The sequence below is a fragment of the Sapajus apella genome, unplaced genomic scaffold (assembly GCF_009761245.1).
Source record: "Sapajus apella isolate SASKATOON/1434 unplaced genomic scaffold, GSC_monkey_1.0 scaffold7, whole genome shotgun sequence".
In the NCBI taxonomy this organism is placed as follows: Eukaryota; Metazoa; Chordata; class Mammalia; order Primates; family Cebidae; genus Sapajus; species Sapajus apella.
Window position 1 is genome coordinate 36,441,026 of NW_022436947.1, and position 24,574 is coordinate 36,465,599.

The 24,574-nt window shown below is 39.1% G+C and overlaps 1 protein-coding gene across 3 annotated transcripts in view; it reads right to left on the reverse strand.

Annotated features, from left to right (window-relative positions):
* LHFPL3 (LHFPL tetraspan subfamily member 3) overlaps positions 1-3,990 on the reverse strand; it is a 539,792-nt gene extending 535,802 nt beyond the window's left edge. For 2 of the 3 annotated variants that reach the window (XM_032276352.1, XM_032276351.1), the window contains exon 1: positions 3,282-3,990. In XM_032276352.1, coding sequence (XP_032132243.1) covers positions 3,282-3,720 — 439 coding nt within the window. In that variant the 5' untranslated portion in view covers positions 3,721-3,990. The remainder of the gene's footprint in view (positions 1-3,281) is intronic. The other variant, XM_032276350.1, reaches the window with a different exon arrangement.
* Between the last annotated feature and the right edge of the window lie 20,584 nt (positions 3,991-24,574).

Genomic DNA, 24,574 nt, shown 5'->3' on the forward strand with positions numbered 1-24,574 from the left:
TTTGAACAAGATTTAGAGTGGGGAGGGAGAGGGTAAGGTGTTCATAACAGCTCAATTAATTAAGTGTGCTTCACATACCTAGGTGAATGACCAACATCATTTTCAGGTCCAATAAATAAATTAATTTTTCTGGTTCATCGTTCAGAATCATAAAAATAGTAATTATTTATATTGTAATACCATAAGAAGTCTCCTGTTTTGTCATCTTAATGTATCACTTGAAATAGGATTTTATATTCTACCTGAATATAATAGGATGTTCATATATTAAAAATGCTTAGAAAATTAAACACACAAGTGAATAGTTTGACTTCCAATGAGGGATTAAACAGTCTCCAATAGGGTCTCAGTATATTAAGGTCTCATCTTTCATATTTAGCAAATTACACTAGAGATTAGCCTAGGTACAGTTAAACAATAGGTAGGAGAAGGCTACTTAATATCAAAGAGGAATAGTCTAAAGGTTAGGCTAAACTTTCAAAGAAACTTACAATAGATCATGTTAAATTTTGTGTTTGTATCATGAGACTTAATTTAAAAATAAAACCTGAAAACCCATGTTAAATGTAACATTCTTTAGAAATATCTTCTATATGTCATGCCTTAAAAATCTGTGAGAGTGACAGATTCTTATTTGACCTGTTATCAGAATCCATTTTTCTTTTATTAATATGGTTCACTAACGAACAAAATCATGTCCTATAGTTTACCTAGAAAAAAATACCAAATAAATGCAAACAAAGGTTTTAAAAAGGATATCACTTAAGGATCTGGACTTCTCCAATTGAGGTAAATGTTCTTACATTTTATTTAGTACAAAAACTATCACCATATTTTATATGACATGGAAAACAGGATAAATACTGATGTCAAATGCCTGAGACCAACATTATATTTCACTACTGCAGGTCAGATAATTTTTGTGTGCTCTATTCCAGAAAGAGAAAAGGGGGAGGGTCCTTTGTAATTGCTGCAGTTAATGTATTAACTTCAAAGTTAGCATTTCCTTCTCAAAGATCATTTTCTTTTTTGGGTCCTTTGTAGGGACATGGATGAACCTGGAAACCATCATTCTCAGCAAACTGACAGAAGAGCAGAAGATCAAACACGGCATGTTCTCACTCATAGGCGGGTGTTGAACAATGAGAACACATGGACACAGGGAGGGGAGCACTACACACTGGGATCAGTTGGGGGGAAATAGGGGAGGGACGGTGGGGGGTGGGGAGCCTGGGAGAGATAGTAAGGGGAGAAATACCAGATGTAAGTGATGGGGAGGAAGGCAGCAAATCACACTGCCACGTGTGTACCTATGCAACAATTTTGCATGTTCTTCACATGTACCCCAAAACCTAAAATGCAATAAAATAAATGGGGAAAAAAATAAAAATAAAAAAAATAAAAAAGCAGGGGGTTACAGTACGAAATCTCATAAAAATCAAACGCTGAAGAATGTTGTTGAGAAAGCACCTGCAAAGTATTTCCGGACCTTTGAAAAACGATGTAATTTGAATCACCTGTCTAAATAGGTCATTTAACTTAGACAAATTAAAATTAGCTGTGCAGGGTCAATTCTTTTTCTATAGCATCTGCATCTTGTGTGTCCTCTTCAAAGTCAAACCAGAGCTAAGTGTCAAGAATAGCCATAATGCATGAATTTATTCCAAATCTTAGTTATTCTGCTTGAAACAGCCATAAGTTAACATTACATATAAAAACACAGAGTGAGGGGGTGCTATAAAAAGTTGGGGACAGAGGTGCAGAAGGAGACGCAGAACTCGCATTTCAGGAGAATAATGGTATGTGTAAAAGAAGGAGTCTCTACTTGTGCTCATTTCTTGCTTCTCACATACACACTTTTACAGTATATGGCAAATCAGAATCAGGCGAGACACGACACAAAACAAATACTTCCACACAAATGTAGTCTCCCACAAGCTTTTCTTTCGTTATCAACTAGCAATACAGGATTACGAACCTTAACGCTATTGTCCAGCACCTTAAAGTATTTACTTGCCCCACAACACTCTGGTAAACTCAGGGATTTAATCCCTACTCCCCAGAAAACCTTTCCAGGAATAGAATGAAAGACAAAATCTTGAAACTAACATCTTAAAAATGCAAACAATAAAATAAAATGCAAATGAGAAGTTTAGCTGCCTAAAGATATTAAGTGTTCTCCTACAACCAGATCATCCATAAAATCAAAAGGATCTCAACAATGTTGGAACAGAAAGGTGTCCAGGATCCTTGAACCCTTGACTTTAGAAGGGAGGGCATCCAAGGTGGCTCGCAGAGACGCAATAGGCATCAGGGGAAGTAAGGAGTCAGTTTTGTTTCAAGACTCTTCAAAGCCATCAGGAAATGTACCCGATCCTTTCTGGGTTAAAAGCAACTTTGATGCACAGAAAAAAAAAAAAAAAAGTACTTTCATATCCTCCAGCTAGCAACAATTTATCATCCACAAGCAAAAGGAGTGATCGGAGATGCTACTGAAACAGATTCTCCTCTCTACCCACTTCCCCAAAGCCACTTTCCAAAAACGAGATCTGGAGGAATCCTGATTTACTAAAGACTCCTCTCTGTTTAAAAATGAAATGGAGGGACATTTGCACGAACAAAGAGGCAAACTGAAGACTTGACATTGAGAAATTGCGAAAGAATGTTCTAAGCTACATTCTTCTTAAGTGGGGAAAACCCAAAACAGAATTAAGGTCTCTTCACCTCCAGACGGAGGAGAAAACATAGATAACTGCCCGAAACAGAGACAAACAGCATCACTCCAGCCACCGCCCCCCACCCCTATTCCCAGGATCAAGGACAGAAATAGTCCCAGTAGCGAGGGGCAGGGCAGGCTAGCAGCTCCTTCCACTACGACCTCTCCAAATCCGCTTTTCACTTCTCCCTGTCAGTCCCTCCGCAGTCCCTCAGCACGGACCCCCGCCCCCACCTCTCTAAGCGGCCACTTCTCCGCCCCACATCCTTAGTTCTGAGCGGACTCGGCCCCACAACCGCACTGACTCCGGTGCGTCCCTCTGAGTGGCGTCCCCTACACTTGGGAGGCTCACGAAAGCCCCGGGACAAGGCGCCAGCGTCGGGACTGGGGAACCCCGGGGGTTCCGGCCTCGCTGGGCTCCCGCCCCCCTACACCTCGACGCCTGAGCTGATTAGGCGGCTGGGCTCACCGTGGCGCGCACAGCCCCCGTCCCTCCCACGTTGGCCCCTCCCCGGCTCGGGCGCCCCGGGGTCCTCCGCCTCCGCGGAGGTGAGCGCGCACTCACCAGAGGTGAGCTGCATCCAGGCACAGATCTTGTACACAGTGGCCGTGTTGCAGAAGAAGAAGAGGGTAAAGCAGACGATGCAGGCGATGATGAGCATCATGGAGAGACCGATAAAGAAGGAGGCGGCTTTGAAGGCGCCCGAGGGCAGCGTGGAGAAGTCCGTGAAGCTGCCCCTGCAGGTCAGCTCCCGGGAGAAGCCGTTGCCGATGCAGTAGTGGAAGAGCCCGAAATAGCCGGCTTGCGGGGTGTCCACGCCGTCGCCGATCCAGTAGGGCTGGATGAAGCACACCACGTTGACGATGGCAAAGCAGATGGTGAAGATGGCCCACAGCACGCCGATGGCCCGCGAGTTCCGCACATAGTTGGTGTGGTACAGCTTGGCAGCCTCCTGAGCTGGGAGCATCGCGGCGGCGGCGGCAGCGGCGGCGGCTCCTGGCATTCTCCCCCTCCTCCTCCTCCTTCTCCTCCTCCTCCTCCTCCTCCTGGTCCTCCGCCTCCCCCCGCCTCTCCACACGCAGGAGACACACTCACGGAGCCTCGCGCGCTGCAACTCCCCTGCCTCCGCCTCAACCCAGCAGCACCAGTTTCATAGTCTGCATCCTCGCTCCCGGAAGGAGGGCGGGGGAGCGCGGAGCACCCCTCCGGCTCGCCTGGCACAGCCTCCTGGCTCCCCTCCCTCCCTCCTGGCCCGTAATCCGGCCCTCCTCACCACCCTCCACCCCTCTTCCCGCCGCCGCTGCCGCTGCAGCTGCTGCAGCTGAAGGCGGCAAATCCCTCGTGGGGCACCGCGGCGCGCAAGCCCGGGACTCCCCCTACTCGGCTTCCCGCCTCCCTCCCAGCTGCCCGGCCCGCGCTGCTAGTGCTCAGGGGCTCAGAGGACCACGGCCACCCCGGAACGCCCATCAAGTGGTGGACAGGAGCCAGAGAAGCGGGCTTGGATTAGGAGAGCGAGGGTAGGAGGGGGCGGGAGCACCCACAGGGATACGAGAGGCAACCCCAGGATCCTGGTGGGTGTGAGGGGCCGGGCTCCAGAGGCTGATTCAGGGAGCATTTCATCGCCGCACAGCAACGTGCTTCGACCTCTGCATCTTTGCAGAGGCACGAGGGGCAGGCAGCGCGGCAGTTGCAAGCGAGAGACGCCAAGGGAGAGGAGGCGTACTGCCCCCAAGAGTCTTTGTTGTTACCACAGAACTGCCCCTGGCTAACTCCTCGGTTACCTTTAGGTCGACAGGTGGAGATAGAAGTTACGCAAGAGCCTGGCGGACAATAACGTAAAAGACAAACCTCAAGGGTGGTCTCACTTCTCCACAGCTGAGCTTGCGTCCTCTTTGCGTTTTTTCCCCAGGCAGCCAGCTGAACTGTATCATTGGATGCCCCATATTTTGGTTTAGGTCGCTTCTCCGACAAATCCCTCCATAGACTGTACCGGCATATGCTTGGAAGTGACTGTTTCGCAGAATTTTATAGTTTGTTTGAAAACAGGGTAGTTCCGCTAGTATTCCATTTACTATTGAAGTATTGACAGCTACTCTGTGCCCAGGCGCTGAGCTGGGTGCTAAGGGTACAAAACGACGCAGCAGATGGTTAATTGTCCAGGAATTTCCATCTCCCCCTACTACTCAAAGCTCCGGTTAACCAGTGCTGTTTTCAGGCTAACTGATCCCCGAATTATCCATAAAGAATTCCTTACATTTTCACATGGCATGGCTGTTGTACACCTGCCCTTCGTGCTGTTTCTTTAGCCTATGTTTTCCCTTTTAACAGTCTTTCTGTTGCTCTTTTAATAGTTTCTACTTCTCAAACTGCATTTCTCTATTTCTGATGGTTTTTTGTTTGTTTCCTTCTGATTCGGATACAAAGAAACATGTAACTACCTCCCACCCCCAGCCATGAAACTAGAATGCTTAATTGCAGGAGTGGATTTTGGTAACAAATCATTTTGAACCATATGATCACTGAATTTTCTGAGCATTTCTATCATAGAAAATTCTGATAAAATTGAACCCTAAGTCTATACCTACTTGGCTGTATCAATGGCTATTCTATGGAAGAAAGGTCATACCCTAAGTGATGAAAATTAACTATGCTCTTCATTTGATAATCTGAGGATTTGAGATTCTATGAAGAGGGAGGGGGAGAAAGTGGAATAGGGGTGTGAGACACATAAGATAATGAAAGGGCTGTTGCTGAAACTGAGAATGGATCTAAATGCACGAGTTTCAGAATCTTCCATTTAGCTTTTTGTATAGGCATGAAATTCATGTATTACACTTCAAAGTCCATCAGACAGAGCTTTGAAAATCAGGACAGAACAATTAAAGAGTAGCGTGAGACATGTAAGTTTAAGTAAGTAAGAATTTCTAGCAAGTGTGATTATAGACTCTGAGAAGGTCTTTAAAATTTCAGAAGGATTTGGAGGAGGTGACAAAGATGACCTAAATATGGGCTAGCCCAATATAACACTTGCAGGTCTCTAAAAATACAGTTTATGATGATGCATCATCAGTGCATTGGTGGCAGTGGAGGGTCAGAATTCCTGTTAGGTGTCATTTGTTTTAACTCTCCTGAAGTTGTTGGTAAATCAGAAGCATTTTAACATGGAAGGAGAAAGAGGAAAGGAGAATAATCAGATTTATGGGGCCATTTGGCAGGCCATGTGTCCCAGGGGCAGAGATAGCTTTACAGCAAGAACTGACAATAATTTCTAGTAACTCTCTTAAGCCCCCAAGTCCCCAAAACCTGCCTTTATGAAGTAGTCTCTCTTTAAAATAAATGCCTGAAAGAGATCTTACTGTTTCCATGGAGTGGTTGAGATGGGAGGTGGCTGAGAAGGGAAGGCTGAGAATCAAAAAGCCTGGTTTATACCTCAATGCTTGAATTGCCTTTATGGGACAAAGAAAAGACTGGTGGGTGACTCAGATTCAAATATGATTCAAAGAGCTTTTCTATTTGAGTCATGCCCAAGGAGAGCCTTATTCTTATTCCAGGTTTGGAATTGCCTCTAGGTTTGTATTCAGAATCACCACACCAAGGGGCACACTCAAGGTGTCCACTCTTGTCAACAGCAACTAGGATCAGACCAGTGTTGGTGTATTGTTGGTCTAAAGTGCTCCTATTCCCTCTGAGAATTTGGGTTGTTGCCTCTTGAGATTAGGGTCAGTCAGGGATGAACTGCAGCTGCCAGTGGCCCTTCTCCCTATCTTCATCCTTCCCTGTACTACAGCAGATTTTCAGGATGAAGCAGAATCTTTAAAGAATCTAGCAAAGCCAAACACCGTATGTTCTCACTCATAGGTGGGTGTTGAACAACGAGAACACGTGGACTCAGGGAGAGGAGCATCACACACTGGGGGCTGTTGCGGGGGGAGGGTAGGGGAGAGACGTGGGGGGGGGAGGGAGGGGAGGGTGGGGAGGGATAACATGGGGAGAAATGCCAGAGATAGTATGCACCTGAAGTTAAAAAAAAAAAAAATCTAGCAATTAGGGATGAGCTAAAACAAATACCTGTGAGCTCCTGGCTTGCTATCAACCAATGCAAAATGTTCTACCCTTACCCATACCCCTTTGTCACCCACCCACCAACCCTGTCCTTAGTAACCAGGGATCTCAGAGGTAAGACTATTTCTACCCTTAATCTAAAACTTTTGGCTTACACCCTGTAGACTTTAGGAGTTGTGACAGCTAAGCATCTGGGCAACTTACTGCACCTCATCAAATTTGATATGACCAGGAAAGCTGCTTTGGGGAGGAGAAAGTAATAAAACCAGCCTGATTCATGCTAAGAACTTGCTATTGATAGAAAAGTATTTTGAAACTATAACATGATTCATACGTGCTAAATAACTAGTAGAAGCCAGTGTCATTGACAGCATTGAATTAGAAACACTGAACATGCAAATCTCCAACTTCACTGCTAAACTGTTTTCCTGCAACTGCCGCAAAGGGTCAGTAGTGAGACTCACACTGACTTTTTGCAAACTGTGTCTCAATGAATGTTAGGACTATACCAGAGAAAGCAACAAAAGAAGAATGTGGCCATGTAACACTGCTAAAAAGATCCTGGGTAAGGTAAAGAGCTAAATGCTTTGATCTCAAACTAAGCTGAGACAATATGGGAGAGCGGGGAGAGTGTGAAAGCCCTGGAGGACTACAGACCTGGGATCCAGACCTAGCACCGTCTTTGTTGAACTATGAAAGCCCAAGAATCTTACGGACCCATTTTCTCATCTCTAAAATTATGGTGAAGGAGAAGGGACATCAGATGAATACTGAGCTGCCTTTCTGCAGTACAGTTTTATTCTATGAATACTCTTTCAAAATAACTTTGAAAAAATATAAAAAGACAGATACAACCCAGTAGTTGGGGAAAAAATTACGTAAGACCTAAGAAAGATATATCAGACTGTGGTGAAATAGACATTTTCTTTAAAATTGAAAACCCCTTCTGAAATCCCATGGTATAATTTTTCAAGCAATGGCTGCTTAGAGTTTTCAGATGAGTCATTGCTATGACCTTGGATAATGGCGAAAGAGATGATTTCTGAAATCTGTTACTTAATCGATTTTTAGGGCTATTGCCAAGGCCAGTATTATATTCCACTCCAGAATATAAAGATTCTAGTAATGAAACTCTTTTCACTCATCAAGGCTTTCTTCTGCTCTCCTACTCCTTTAGTTTTCTTTTAGGGATTTTCAGAAACCAGGAATCACCTCTTAGATAATCAATCACTAAGTTAGCAGTGGCAATCAGATAGATTGAGTATTTCAACTCTCCCTGCAAATCAAGATCAAATTCATCACAGGACTCTGAATTCATTGCACCTTAGTCTGTGTAGAACTTCAAATGGGGAGAGAAATGGGAAATGGAAATGCCAGGCTTTCTCCTTTCCTTTTCTCCTCTATTTTGAATTGGATTATGTGTAAATTGCCCCTTTTTAAAGTTTTTGTTTTCATTTTTTCCAGAACTCAGTTAAAAGCATACGTTGTTTTCTCATAAGGCTGACCATCTCAAAGAACATATTAAAAGAATTCTCTTGCTATTAATCTGTTTAAGCCCTTGATAATTTTAGAATGATTCTGTCTAAAGATATGTAGTGACTTCTACTGAATAAAATACTATAAAAATATGACCATCACCTGAAGTGTGATTTTTTTAAAGTCTGTCATAATGATATTACGTTACAATTTCAACTTCAGTATGCAGGTTCTATGTTCTTTAACACTAGTTGATCTTCTTGATCTTTAAAAAAGAAAATTTTATCTGCTGTGCCTTCTGAACATGCTTTTTGATGTTGCCCACTCAAGGTGCAGCTTGATTGAAAATAAACACCTTCAGTTTGAAACATCTACCCTTGTACCTTCAATTTGGGGCCTGTATTTGAACCGATTACTTGGATTCTCTGCTAAAGGCATCTTTATCCGCACAGCTTGTTTCTCCTACTTGGCAATCACTTGTGTCTCTCAAACCTCAAGCTTAGCCTTTTAGAGAAGATCCCCAAGCCACATATTCTATATTTTAAGTCTTATAATTCCAAACACATTTCTAAAGGTGCTTTCTTTTACTGCCTTAGTAACACAAAAATATTTCTCTTGATAATTCAGTACTTTTGTTGTAGAGGCACCTTTTTATATTTGTATTAGTCAGCTCTTGCTGCAGAAGCAACACAAAGTCTCAGTGGCTTATAACCACAATCATTTGCTTCCTACCTACAGCACATGATGAGTTGCTGGTTGGTTGTAGTCCTGCACTAGGCAGTGGACCTGAGTGCAGATCTTATCATCTCATTATAGGGTCCAAGTTGATAGGGCAGCCTCTATTGAGGACATATGGTTTTATGACAGAGGACAGAACTATATGAGGCTCAGGTGAATTATAAAACTCTATATAAAACTTCTGCTCAAATGTGGCATGTAGCATGTTATACTCCATTGGCCAAAGCATATTCCATTGGCTGAAGCAGATCATACAAAAGTCAATGTCATGGGGATGTATAATGTTCTTAAAACAGCTGAGTGAAAATCTCAATAACTTTTATGAAAGTTGCTACCTTCACCCTCCCTGCTGATAAAACTTTAACACCAACTAATTTTTCCAAATGTTTCCTGGCAAGACTACATGCATATGTGATTTTTGTTTGAATGCTATAGACTTTTAAATCAAATGACCATTTCAAACTGAATAGCCATTTTATCCCACTCACTGTTTTACTGAAGAATATGTTCCTTTTTGTCTTTTTATTTAAAAACTTGCAAACTGAAAAAGGCCAATAAAAAGCTAAATTTATATTAAATCCCTTCACTTTACAATATTCAAACATGAGATATGATTCTGCCTGTTAAAGTGCATATTGTAAAAAATGATATTTAGTTTCAAAGAGGAGACAAAACTTACCTTTTGAATTTTTAGGGCTAATTTATAGTGTTTTCCAAACTTGAATATGAATCTTTTTAAAGAAAAAAATCCTTAGTGGACCTATTATAATGATTTGCTAAGTTATTATTTTAATGTTTCTTTTTTCTTCTTTTTTCTTTTTGAGACTGTCTCGCTCTGTTGTCCAGGTTGGAGTGCAGTGATGTGATCTCGGCTCACCACAACCTCCACCTCCCGGATTCAAGCAATTCTCCTGCCCCAGCCTCCCGAGTAGCTAAGACTACAGGTGCATGCCACCATACTCAGCTAATTTTTATATTTTTAGTAGATATGGGGTTTCCCTATGTTGGTGAGGCTGGTTTCCAACTCCTGACCTCATGATCCACCTGCCTTGCCCTCCCAAAGTGCTGGGATTACTGATGTGAGCCAATGCGCTCAGACTGTTTTAATGTTTCTTACATGGACAGGATAAATACTAAAAGCCTAACATTTAATTTAATCGGGGTTCAGTCATGGCAGCATGAAGAAGTCAGTGTTATCTTCTCCTCCAAAACAAGTAAAACTGAATAAGATTGTCAAAATATTCATTTCAGGGCTCTGAAGATTGACTATAGGCAAACAATAAACTGAGAGGTGTTTATTCATGAAGAACTGCTGGACTTTGGATAAGAAATGTGAGAGTTTGTGACCTTTAGTGTGGGGTGGCACCCCTATTATCCACCCTAGCTCAATCAGCACATTAGTTTTAGTGTGACAGGGCCAGCAGTGAAAACTAGCAGCTTCTTCCAGAAAGGGAAGACTTGAAGTATAGGGCCAGAAAAACATTATACATGCCAAAAAATACAATAACTGAAAGTAGCAAGCTCAGTAGAAAATGAATATGGAAAACCCACAGTTCTTCTAGCCTGAGGTCACAGTTGGAGCAAGTGGGACCAGTCCAAAATTTAATGAAGCTACCCACGAAATTAACCATACAAAAGCTAACTAAGCCCTCCACACAACCCTAGCCAACTATGGAATGACATGCATGTTCAGGGGAGTCAAAAGAGGGTTTGTTGGCAAAAAGTAGAAGCTGAGAAAGAGTTGAGAAATGGCTGATTCCATTGTCAGAGGATGGAATTCTTACAGGTTTAATGTATTTGTGTATGATCTCTGCCCAAATCATTGCCTGACCACCAAGCCCTGCAGACTCAGGGGAAACCTCTAGAAACCCAGGATGAAAAATAAGAAGAATAGTTTTTTAAAACTTGTACAAAGATATCAACATCCACACACCATGAGGAAGACAGATTCTACAGATTAAGTCCAGGCAAAGTACTCTAAAAAATCCCTCAGGAGAGAAAATCAGAATCTACAGTTGCTATCACTATCCAAAATAGTGAGTTTTATATTAAATATTATGAGACATGCAAAGAAACAGGAAAATGTCACCCTTAGAAGAAAAATATTTTAGTAGAAACTGACTCTCACGTGTTGGTTTTAGTAGACAAAACCTTCAAAGCAATTTAAAATATATTTTTAAAAATGAAAAGAAACCATATTTAAAGACTTAAAGTATAATGACTATTACACAACAAATAGAAAATCTCAATAGAGAAACGGAAACCACAAAAAAGAACCAAATGGAAATTCTAGAGTTGAAAAGTATAACAACTGAAATAAAAAATTTATCTGATGGGGTTAACATAGATGTGGTAAAAGAAAGCATCAGCGAATTTGAAGATAAATCAATAGAAAGCATCCAATCTGAAGAATAGAGAGAAAAAAAAATAAAGATAAATACAGCCTCAGAGACCTGTGGGACAATATCAAATGTCTAATGAAAGTCCCATAAAGTTTATCTGAAGAAATAATGGCTGAGCACTTCTCATGTTTGATGAAAAACATTAATCTACAGACCCCCTAAAGTAAAATAATCCCAAGTAGGATAAACACAAAAGGATACATACCTAGACATATACTTAAATCCCTGAAACCAAAGACAACAAGAAAATTTTGAAAGCAGCATGAGAAAAATAATTAATAGGGAAACAGGAATGACAATACAATTAATGGCTAACTCCTCATTAGAAACAAGGAAGCTCAGAAGGCATTGTAATGACACAGTCAAGGTGCTGCCAATTTGGAAAAACTAGGTAAAGGAAACATAGGAATTTCTCTGTATTATTTCTTATACTTGCATATGAATCCATAATTATCTCAAAATAGAAAGTCTAATTTTTAAAATTATATGTAAAAATAAATGTATACATATTCCAACTTCAAAAAAAAAAGTGAATGGACTAAACACTATCAATCAAAATAAAGAGGTTGTCAGATTGGCTAAAATACAATCCAAATATCTATCAATGCCTTCTGGTAATGGATAAACAAAATGTGTTTAAACTATACAACAGAATTTATTCAGCCATAAAAATGAAAAACTAACACATGCTACAAGATGGATGATTCCTCATAAGCATTAGGTTAAGTGAAAGATTCCAGACACAAAAAATTCAATTTATATAAAATTTCTAGAAAAGGAAAATATCTAGATCAGTAAATGCTTGGAGCTGGAGGTGGGGCAGGGATTGACTTCAGGTGGGCAAAGGAGGACTTTTTGAGGAAATGGAAATGTTGTAAAATTGGGTTATGATGATGGTTGTACAACTTAGACATTTACTAAGAAATCATTGAACTGCACACTTACAATGGTTGAACTTTATGACATGTAAATTATACATCAATAAAACTGTTTGCAAAATTAAATTTAAATTAATACTTATATCTCCTTTTTTAGGTTTGAAAAGAAAAGTTTTATTAGAGAGTACACTGTAGTGGGTGCTTCAGCAAGAGAGGACCTAGTGTGCCATGGTGGATTTTCCTTAGGGCTACTAATGTAACTTAAAGTGAGAGCTTAAGGATAATTTGGACCATATTAGCCAAGTAAGTCATGATAAATGATTGCTTTTGTAGACAGTTTATACCTCTTATAAAAACAACTCAAGAAATTATCAGCCTAAAAGAAATCCACAAATTAAATATGTCAAACAACCAAACTAATAAAATTCAAATGAACATTTACAGAATGTAACTGAGAAATTTAAAGGTATTACCTAACAAAATTTTGGGGCATATTATTTATTCACTTATACTAATGGTGCAAGTTAATATGCAGAAAGGCAAAATAAACTCAATAAACCCTCTCTCATTATAAATCTGGCCATGGTTGACATAGTCAGGGTTTTTAGAGACTGCAATGTCTAGACTATAGTGTGCTCCTTGACAACTCAATTCTCTCACCACCTTTTTGTCTTCAAACTACTACAAAACTTTTATTTGCACAGCTGGACTATAATGTGCTTTGGCTTTTACTAGAATGTAAATGAGACAGAACAGGAGCTTTTTTTGACTCAGTGCTGTATCCCCAAAGCATGGAACAGTACATGGCATATTGCATATATTGAAAGAACAAATGAATATATATAAAGCCCACTTCATTATGTGTTAGTATTTTCCAATATTACCTTGATGTACTGTATCATTTCAAATGATGGTATCATAGCTACTAAATAAGAAATTAACATCTTATTCAATGAAAATGATTTTAGTTGCAAATTATCACTGCAAAAGAGAAAAGATTTTCTGTTAGCTTGCTTTGTCTTTGAAATTAGTAATAATTGCACAGTAGTAGTTGTAAAATAAGTGTTATTATATTGTTGTTATAATGTCTGGTGGAGTTGGACATGCTTACCAACATATTAAAATCTAAGCTCCTGGGTGGATCACTCAGAATCAGTGCAGTCATAAATATGGAGCCCTCTACTCTAAAAGTGTTTGTCAGTACTGTTTTCCAGCCCATTTCTCCACCAGACAGTAAGGGGATCTTATTACTTGAAATATGTTTATATCAATTTTTAAATTAGCATTTGATTAGAAACAAAATTTAAAACTCTCCTACAGAACTCACAAATGCTGAAGAACATGTTGTAGAGCTCAGTTTAAGAACACTGACCTAACCCATGATGCATTTCTCAGTTTTTTTGAGTAATTTTCATTAGTATCCTCAATAAAAGCATGAAATAGTGCTTCAACTAATTATTCTATTGTGAGGGGTATTCTATTTTTTAAGTTTTTCATTGAAAACATCTGTCTTTAAATATTTCTCAGGCACTATTCATTTTTGATGCATCTTATGGTGGAAAACTCTGAAATCTCAGCATTTAAATCTCAGTATTTAAAGAGTGCATCTTTAAATACTGAAGCAGATTTTTGTGTGTGGAGGGGTTGCATACTGGGGAGGGTGAAAGGGAAATTAAGGCTGCTCACCAGCAATCTCCTGGCCCACCCTCAGGCAAAGACGATGGCAGCCTTTTAGGAAGGAAGACTAACTGCACTTCTAAATTTCCTCCACAGGATGTTGGTTCTGAATTTGGGGATCTTGCACCCATAGAATTCTGATGAATCAACAATACTGAATAATGTTACAGTGTCATTTGCAAACTTTTCAGAGGATTCTGCAAAGATTTCATCTCTAAAACTTAACTTTAAAAATCTGATATTTGAGAGAAACCTGAAAAGACAGTCTAACTATTCAGATCTTCAAGGTTTAATGAGTTAATTCCCTTCACTGATTAATATAAATAAATACTAGCGAGTGCTTACTGTTAGTAGGCTGCCTACTGTGCTAGTTGCTGGGGTTACAAGACATAGTCTCTGTCTGAAGGAGTTCACACAATCAAGTTAAAGAGACACGCAAAATAAGCATTGCAATGCAGTGTAGTACGTTCCTACATCTGCTAGAGATGGCCTCTGAGAACACAGAGAGATAGCATATAACTACCCTGAGATCTGCAAAAGCTCCCTTGATGAGGAACAGACTGGTGAGGGCGTGGATAGAGGTGAGAATGAGCAGAAAGGATGTTTCAAGAAGCAGGAACAATACCAGCAAAGGCACTAAGGCAAGAGAGAATTAGGGAACTTGGAATTAAAAAGGAGAGGTATGTCTGTCCTCTTATTCATCAGTCTTGTCTATCCATCAGTCCATCTGTCTGTACATTCATCCATCCATCTATCCAACACTCATATTAATTCTGTTAAATTCCAGATGTTGATCTAAATGATATGGACTCTATTACTTTAGAGGAAGCAGAGTCCAGTGAATCAGGAGAGATCTAAATAAATGCAGAACCTCCTTGTCTTTTTAATTATTATTGTGGTAAAAAACAAATAATATAACATTAAATGTACCATCTTAACCATTTTTAAGTTTGCAGTGAAATAGGTTAAGTATATTCACATTGTTGTGAAACAGATATCTAGAACTTTTTCATCCTGCAAAATTGAAACTCTATACCTATTAAACACTGGTCTCCCCTTCCCTCTCCCCTAAGCCCTTAGCAACCATTATTCTACTTTCTGCGTCTATGAGCTTAACAACTTTAGATACCTCATATGAGTGGAATCATATAGAATTTATCCTTTTGCAACTGGCTTATCTCACTTAGCATAATATCGTGGAGGCTCATCTATAATGTAGCCTGTGATGGGATTTCCTTCTTTTTAAGTCTCCATAATACTCTACTCTATGTGTATATATCACATTTCCTTAACCGTTCACCTATCAACAGACATTTAAGTTGTTTTCACCTCTTGGCTAGTGTAAGGAATGCTGCAATGAATATGGATGTAAAAATATCTCTTTGAGATCCTGCTATGAAATTTTTTGGATATATACTCAGAAACGAAATTACTGGATCATATGCTAGTTCCATTTTCAATTTTTTTTGAGGCAACTCCATACTATTTTCTTTATTCCTTCTTTTTTGTTGTAATTGAGATGGGGTTTGGGGTCTATGTCACCCAGGGTGGTCTTGATTTCCTAGGCTCAAGTGATCCTCGCACCTAACCTCCCAAAATGCTATGATTTAGTCATGAGTTACTGTGCATAGCTTCATAACGTTTTCTATAATGGTTGCACCATTTTACATTTCCACCAACAGTGTATGAGGGTTCCAATTTCTCCCCATCCTTGCTACCACTTGTTATTTTCAATTATTTTGATAGTGTCCATCCTAATGAGTATGAGGCAATATTTAATTATAGCTTTGATGTGAATTTCTCTCATGATTACATATGTTGAGTGTCTTTTCATATGCTTGCTGCCATTTTCTTTTTAAACTGTCACCCAGCCTGGAGTGCAGTGGCACGATCTTGGCTTTTTGCAACATCTGCTGCCTGGATTCAAGCAATTCTCATGTCTTAGCCTCCCAAGTAGCTCAGACTACAAGCACCCACCACCACACCCTGCTAATCCTTTACCCATTTTTTAATCAGGTTTTTTTTTTTCGTAATTGTTGAGTTACAAAAATTCATTATAGATTCTGGATATTAACCTCTTATCAGATATACTGTATAATCCGTAAGTATTTTTGCCATTCCATAGGTTACCTTTTTACTCTGTGGATTGTTTCCTTTGGTGTGCAGAAGATTTTAAGTTTGATGTAGGCCCATTTGTCTATTTTTTCTTTGGTTGCCTGTGCTTCTGGTGTCATATGTTTAAAAATCATTGCCAAATATGGTGTCCTGGAGCTTTTTCTTTACATTTTTTCTAAGAGTTTTATAGTTTTAGGTCTTATGTTTTAGTCTTTATTCCATTTTGAGCTATTCTTTGGTATATGGCATAAGGTAATGGTCTGACTTCATTTTTTTGCATATGGATATACAGTTTTCTCAGCACCATTTGTTGAAGAGACTATTCTTTCCACATTATGTAGTCTTAGGCACCTCTACTAGACATTCCAGCTTTCAACGCTTGTTAAAAATCATTTCACCTTGTAGGCAAGACCGAATCATTCATTTATTTGGGCATCATTTATTTCTGGGTGTCTTTGTTCTGATCCATTAGTCTATATACCTGTCTTTATGACAGTACCACACAATCTTAATTACTGTTAATTTGTAATATGTTTTGCAGTTAGAAAGTGTGAAGCCGGCCGGGCGCGGTAGCTCACGCCTGTAATCCCAGCACTTTGGTAGGCCGAGGCGGGTGGATCACGAGGTCAAGATATCAAGACCATCCTGGTCAACATAGTGAAATCCCTTCTCTCCTAAAAATACAAAAATTAGCTGGGCGTGGTGGCATGCGCCTGTAGTCCCAGCTACTCGGGAGACTGAGGCAGGAGAATTGCTTGAACCCGGGAGGCAGAGGTTGCAGCGAGCCAAGATCGCGCCACTGCACTCCAGCCTGGCGCCTGGCGCCAAAGCAAGACTCTGTCTCAAAAAAAAAAAAAAAAAGAAAGTGTGACGCCTCCAGCTTTGTTTTTCTTTTTTCAAAATTGTTTTAGCTATTGAAGTTCCCTTGAGATTCCATAAAAATTTTAGGATGGTTTTCTCTATTTCTATGAAAAACACCACTGGTATTTTGATAGGGATTGCACTGACTCTATAGATGATATTCTGCAGTAGGGACATTTTAATAATATTAAGTCTTCTAAGGCCAGGCACGGTGGCTCATGCCTGTAATCCCAGCACTTTGGGATGCCAAGGTGGGCAGATAATTTGAGGCGAGGAGTTGGAGATCAGCCTGGCCAACATGGTGAAACCTCGTCTATAGAAAAATTAATTTTAAAAAAATTAGCTGGGCATGGTGGCACACACCTGTAATCCCAGCTACTGGGGGAGGCTGAGGAAGGAGAATCAATTGAACCCAGGAGACAGAGGTCACAGTGAGCCGAAATTGCACCACTGCACTGCCTGGGTGACAAAACAAGACTCCATCTCAAAATAAATAAATAAATAAATAAATAAATAAATAAATAAAATAAAAAAAAATTAAGTCTTCTAATCTATGAACACAGGATCTTTTTCCATTTGTTTGTATCTTCTTTGATTTTTTATATGAATATTTTGTAGTTTTCAGTGTACAAGTCTTTCATCACCTTGGTTAGGTTTATCTTTTATTGATGTTACAATTTAAATGGGATTTTTTTCTTAATTTTGTTTTCAGATTGTTATTAGTGATTTTTAAAAAGCAACTAATTTTGTGTCCTGTAACTTTGCTGAAATATTTTATTAGTTTTAACAGGTTTTTGTGGAATCTTTAGAGTTTTCCACACATAAGATTATGTTTTCTCCAAACAAATAAGTTTACTTCCTTTTTTCCAATTTGAATGCCTTTAATTTTTTTTTCTTATCTAATTGCTCTGGCTAGGACTTCCAGTACTAAGTTGAATAGCAAGAGTGGGCATCCTTGCCTTGTTCCTAATCTTAGAGAAAAAACTTTCAAGTCTTTCACCATTAGCTATAATGCCAGCTATGAGCTTTTCATATATGGCATTTATTATTACATTGAAGTAGGGTTTTTTTTGTTCTGAGTTTATTGAGCATTTTCATCATGAAAAGATGTTGAATCTCGTCAAATGCTTTTTTCTAAATCAATTCATTTGACCATGTGGTTTTGTTCTTCATTCCATTAATTGTGTGTGTTATAATGATTCATTTTCATGTTGAACCATTCTTGCAATCCAGGTATAAATCCCACTTGATTGTGGAGTATAATGCTCTTGATGTGCTGTTAAATTTGTTTTGATAATACTTTGATGAATATTTTTGCATCAATATTCATTCAAGATATTGGTCTGTAGTTTTCTTTTCTTGTTGTGTCTTTGTCTTATTTTGGTATCAGAGTAATGCTGGCCTCATAGCATGAGTTTGGAAGTGCTCCTTCCTATTCAATTCTCTGGAAGAGTTTGGGGAAGACTGTCATTAATTCTTCTTTAAATATTTGCTAGAATTTTACAGTGAAGCTGTCTGGTCCTGGGCTTTTCTTTGTTGGGAGGTTCTTGATTACTGCTTCAATCTCATTATCAGTTTTAGGTCTGCTAAGATTTTTTTTTCTTTGTGATTCAGCCAGGTGTGGTGTTTCTAGAATTTCTTCCATTTTTTCTAGGTTACCCCTTTTGTTGACATATAACTTGCTCCTGCCTATTTATTGAATTTGTTTAATTCTCTTCATCTTTACCACCAAATTAGTCTAGGTTATTAATAAGCTTTTTTCTCAAATTACTATAGTAGCCATATCATTGTTCTCTTTGCTTTCACCCTCTCTTATTTTTCAAACTGAGAACACCATACTTTTTGAATATAAATCTGAGTATGCCATTGCCCTTGCTTGAAATAATTCAATGGCTTCTAGCTGCTCTGAGACCAAAGGCAAAATGCTTAGCATGCCCCTGCCTGCTCTGAGTACCTCTACCATTCTCTCCAGCTTCAACTTACTCTACTCTCTATTCCCCACCCACTTCATCATCTACAAAGCCTTTCTCTTTATCTTTGTTCTCATTACACGTACTGTTCTTTGCACATAGAAGGCTCTTTTAGAAATTTACCTCTATTCATCCTTCAAATCTCAGCTCAATTGTTGTTTCCTGGAAAGAAGCTTTTGCTGACCTCTTAGACTTCCCCATACTCTCTTGTGGTGCCATGGATCTCTCATTTTTAACATTTATCATTCGTACAATAATACATCTATTTATGTGACTACTTGAATAATGCCTGTTTCCCCCATATACATCAGAAAGTTTATATATCTCCCTACCACTAAAAATTTAACTTCTAATTCAGTGCTCAATAAATATTCATTGAATGAATCAATAAATGAACACATATGGTCTGGCAGATTGCATATTCCAAACATGCCACAACAATATCTCCCATTCCACATGCTCTTTTTAACATGTGACTTTAATGCTCCTCCACTGAGAGCTGAAGATTATGTTCCCTCCTCTTGAGTCTAGGAAGGTTTGTGAATACAATTGCTCTGTGACTTCTGGGGCTAGGCCATGCGAGGCAACAGCTTATGCCTGGTTCTTTTGAGACCTTTGTTCCTGGAACTCAGTCACCATGTCATGAGAAAGTCCAAATCCAAATAGCCTGGATCAGGCATAGTGGCTCAGGCCTGTAATCCCAACACTTTGGGAGGCTGAGGCAAGCAGATTGTTTCAACCCAGGAGTTTGAGACCAGCCTAGGTAACATGGTAAAACCCCATCTCTATTAAAAAATAAAAATTAGCCAGGTGTGGTGGGTGGCCTGTGCCTATAGTCCAAACTACTTGGGAGGCTAATGTGTGAGGATCGCCTGAGCCCCAGGAAAAAGAGTTTCGAGTGAGCCAAGATTGCACTGCTGCACTCCATCCTGGGTGACAGATCTAGATCCTATCTCAAAAAGAAAAATACAAACACACCCAACAACAAATAGTGTGTCCAGAAGCTCATGGGATAAAGGGCCTTCATTTCACAGTCTTGGCTAAAATGCCAGCACCATCTTGGAGCAATGAGCGTGAGCCACCTTGAAAATAGATTCTCCAGCCTCTGGTTGAGCCACTCCAGCTAATATTGTATAGAGCAGCTCTCTCTGAAAAGCCCTGCCCCCAAATAAATTACTGCTATTGTTCTAAGCCACACAGTTTTGGGGTAATTTGGTACATAGCAAGAAAGAACTGGAACATATAGTAAAAGAGATTCATACTTAACTGACAAAATATCCAGATTAGGTTGTCAAGATCATTAAGTCAGATTGAATATTTGATCACTCTTAAAGTACTTTTCAATTAATCATTTCAATAATTGAATCGAGGGGAAGTAACCATCAAAACAGCACATCAAAGGGTCACAAAGAAATCTTATTAATATTACGGATTTATGCCTTTTCACCCAATCTAGACCCCAATTCTATGCTTATTCTGCCCAGTCCATTTTTCTTCTTAAGTCTCTCTTCTTTCCTACCTTCATTTCACATTCTTAAACTATTTAAATCTACAAAATTACTTTGTCCTAATTTTTGTGATACAGGATTTAGGCTGAGGACAATTTTGTGATTAGTAGAGAAGTAGCTTAAAAGATTGTTACAAAAATAATAGAAATATCTGATCAAAGGAATTTTCAGTGACAACTCTTCTGAATAAAATTATCTAGAATATTTTAGGTTCTTGATTGTACTTTTTATGCTTTGTAGCATGTATTTAATTGGATATGTACACATTGAGAAATTTACTGGATTTGCTGCAACCTGGCTGCTGATTAAGCTGGTAAAGTATTCATATTTGTGATGGTGGGCATATCACTAATCTCTCCCTGGAATACACCTTGATAATAAGCACTGTTCCAGTCTTCCATTAAAGTTAAGTGTCTGCTGACAGGATGCAAATAGAGCATAGTACATTGTAAATAAAGAGTGCCAGGGTTTGGCTGCCTGGGTTTGAATCCTGGCTTATCATATTTTAATTGTGTCACTATGGCCAAACTAATTATTCTTTTCAAGGGTCAATTGTTTCATCTGTATAACAGGTACAAAATGGTACATCTTGACAATCATTAGGAAGATGAAAGGAGATAATCTATGTGAAACATTCAGCAGGTACTTGGCCATAGGAAGTGCTCAATAAGTGCCAATTCTTACACTGTGTTCATCTTATGACCCATTGCTTCCAGTTTCATTCTATATGGCCAATCTCTGCATGACCTTTATAGAACTATTGTATGTGTGAAACAACTTTGGAAGAAATGAGTCTGTTTACAACCTTTAAGACTATCTCTCACCGTATCATTCATTCCCCTTTCTACTTCTCTTGTGACCTTCATGTTTGCTGCAGTTTTACTGCAAGTTCACCAGCCAAAGAACAATCCTAAATCTCAGTTTACTCTAGTAACTTGGGGAACCAGAATGTCATTTATAAAATTAAGTATACAGTACACTGAACAATACAACAAAATAATGAGTACTACATTGATAATGATGTGGAGTAGAATAATAGTAGTTTTAGCACCTGGTAGTATTCTAAGTGCTTCTCACAAATGGTCCTCTTTAATCTTTACAACAGCATCATGAAGGATAGGAAATTACTATTCATTTACAGATGAGGAAAGTAGATTTTAGAGAGATACAATAATTACCTGAGTCGCACAGACTTTTAGGTAGAGTCAGAACTAGCATTTTAACATGTATCTGTCCAACTTCAGAGCCTATTTGTTTAACTGCTATGCTGCTGATAAGTTGGATTACATTAAAATTAGGAACTTCTGTTCTCTAAAACGCATTATTAAGAAAGTAACAAGGAAAACAATGTTTGAGAGATGATATTAGCAATATCTATATCTGACAAGGAATAATATCCAGAATACATATATGTGTGTGTGTGTATTTTGTGTGTGTGCGTGTGTGTGTATCTTTTACTAATTAATAAGAAAAAGACAGTACAACAGAAAAATCTGTAAAAGGTTTGGACAGGTGCTTCACAAAAGAGGAGAACCAAATGGCCAATTAATATATGAAAATGTGCTCAATCTCATTATTCACCAAGAAAATGAAAATCAAAACAAAAGTGAGATACCACTGCACACCAAGTAGGAAGGCTAAAATTAAAAAGACAGACAACTAAGTATTAGTGAGGATGGAAAGTACCTGGAAATTTCCTATTCTGCTTTTGGGAATACAGTTTGACAGAACCATTTTAAAGAAGTGGATATATTGGTTTTCCAGCACCTACTAAAGCTAAACATTCTCATATTCTATGATCTGCCATTTTAACTCTTAGATATGAAAATGCATGGGATTCTGCATAGATGTATGCCAAAAGATAGGTACAAGCATGTTTACTATACCATCATTTGTAAAGCTTCCAAAATAGAAACAACTCAAATGTCCATCAACAGTGAACGAGTTAAAAAAAATAAACTGGCCGGGCATGGTGGCTCACGCCTGTAATCCCAGCACTTTGGGAGGCTGAGGCGGGTGGATCACAAGTTCAGGAGTTCAAGACCAGACTGGCCAACATGGTGAAACGCTGTCTCTACTAAAAAGTACAAAAATTAGCTGAGCATGATGGCTCATGCCTGTAATCCCAGCTATTTGGGAGGCTAAGATAGGAGAATTGCTTGAACTGGGACCGGGAGGCGGAGGTTGCAGTGAGCCAAGATCGCGCAATCGCACCACTGCACTCTAGCCTGGGTTACAGAGCAAGACTCCATCTCAAACAAACAAACAAACAAAAACAAAAAAAAACTGTAATACATTCATACAGTGGAAAACTATATAGCAACAAAAATAAACAAACAGTAACTACACACAACATGGATGAGTCTCACGACCATACCATTGATGAAAAGAAACCAAACACAGGAGCATACAGTGTATGATTTGGTCTTAGTCTATTTAGTATTGCATAAAGGAATACATGAGGCTGGGTAATTTATAAAGAAAAGAGGATTATTTGGCAGGTAATATAAGAAGAATAGCACCAGCATCTGCATCTGGTGAAGACTCCAGGCTGTTTCCACATAGGGTGGAAGGAGAAGGGGAGGCATGTGCACAGATTACATGGTAAGAGAGGAAGCAAGGGGGTTGGAAGTGACAGTCACTTTTTGAAAACCAACTCTCCTGGGAACTAATAGAGTGAAACTCATTCATTACTGCAAAAATGACACCAAGCCATTCATGAGGGATCTGACTTCATGAAAGTAGTCTTGCTCAAGTCTATGCTCCTAACCCATAGGTGTTAGCTGATCGTGAAGGCTTTGATTTTATAGTCATGAAGCTCACCCTTGGTTCTCTACATCCTTCTCTGTTGTACTCCCAGAAGCTGAGGGATGGAATGAGGCCCCAGGTAGCTGGTTATGGCCTTTATTTGCCTTCTAGAATGGGTGGATACAACAAGCCTACCATAATCCTTCTCCTACTCATTAAACCTTACAAATCCTTGTCTTCACACTTTTGACCAGTTTTGGCTGTGGGGCTGTCCTCTCATATTGTTTTTATTCCTTGAAGTTTTTTCCTAGCTGTTGCCCCATTTGCCATTTTTTATACCCATAGATATGACACATTTAGATCCTTTACTTATCTCACTTATCAAACTATAGCCAAAATAGAGATTAAGCTGAGCTTTTCTCTCAGCATTTGACCTTGTTGATTGTGATTGAGATTGGGAACCAGGCAGAAGTATGACAAAGCAGGAAGAGCTAGAGAGCAAGGCTTGCAGAGTGGTCTTTGGATAAAGCTTCCAAGAATTAACTGAGAAATAATTAACTGAGAAATACACCAAAACAGGAATACAAACAGAAGTAGAAAAAGTAGCTGAGAATTACAATTCTGAGAACTAAAACTTTTCCACAGTTTTCAAAAATTGCTTGATATATCTATGACCATAGGCCATGAACAGCATTTTACTTATAATAATAATAAATTAATGTTTAGAGTTTAATACGTGCTAGGTACTGTAAGTGCTTTTACATACATTATCTCATTTAACCCTTACAACTGCCCTATAAGAGGTATTATAATTATAGTTATCTCCATTTTATAGATGAGGAATCACCCAAGATTCCCCAGTAAATTAGTGGCATTATTGGAACTTGAACTTAGATATATCTGATCCCAAATTCCAATGTCTTAATCAATACATTATACTATTCATTTATTGTATAAAAGATAAGTCTGTGCTACTTGGAGATTGTGGGTGAGAATCTGTGTGTGAGTACCAAGATGAGGTATATTACAGTAAAGTATCATAAAGATGGAGTGAAATTCAGAAATTGAGACTGCATAGGATACAAATCAGGTGTAATATGGAGAGACCATCAGTAATGCAAACATATGCCCTATTATTTTATTTTTATGGGATCTGGATGCATTGTACACTCATCAAAGATGTCTCTACCCTCTTAACATTCATCAGTATGTTATTTGTTTAGAAACTCAAGGTTCTTGTATGTGTTAACTGAGACTAATTTATAAACATTATGGATTTTACACATCATCTGGGACCATTCTTTACTATTTAGTGCCAGGACTGGGAAAGAGAGAGAGAAAAAAAAGGAGACTTGGAGGCTGGAAGTTCACTTTCCTGTATTATTGTTGCCATGGCAACTGCAGGCTCTTCTCTGATGAGCT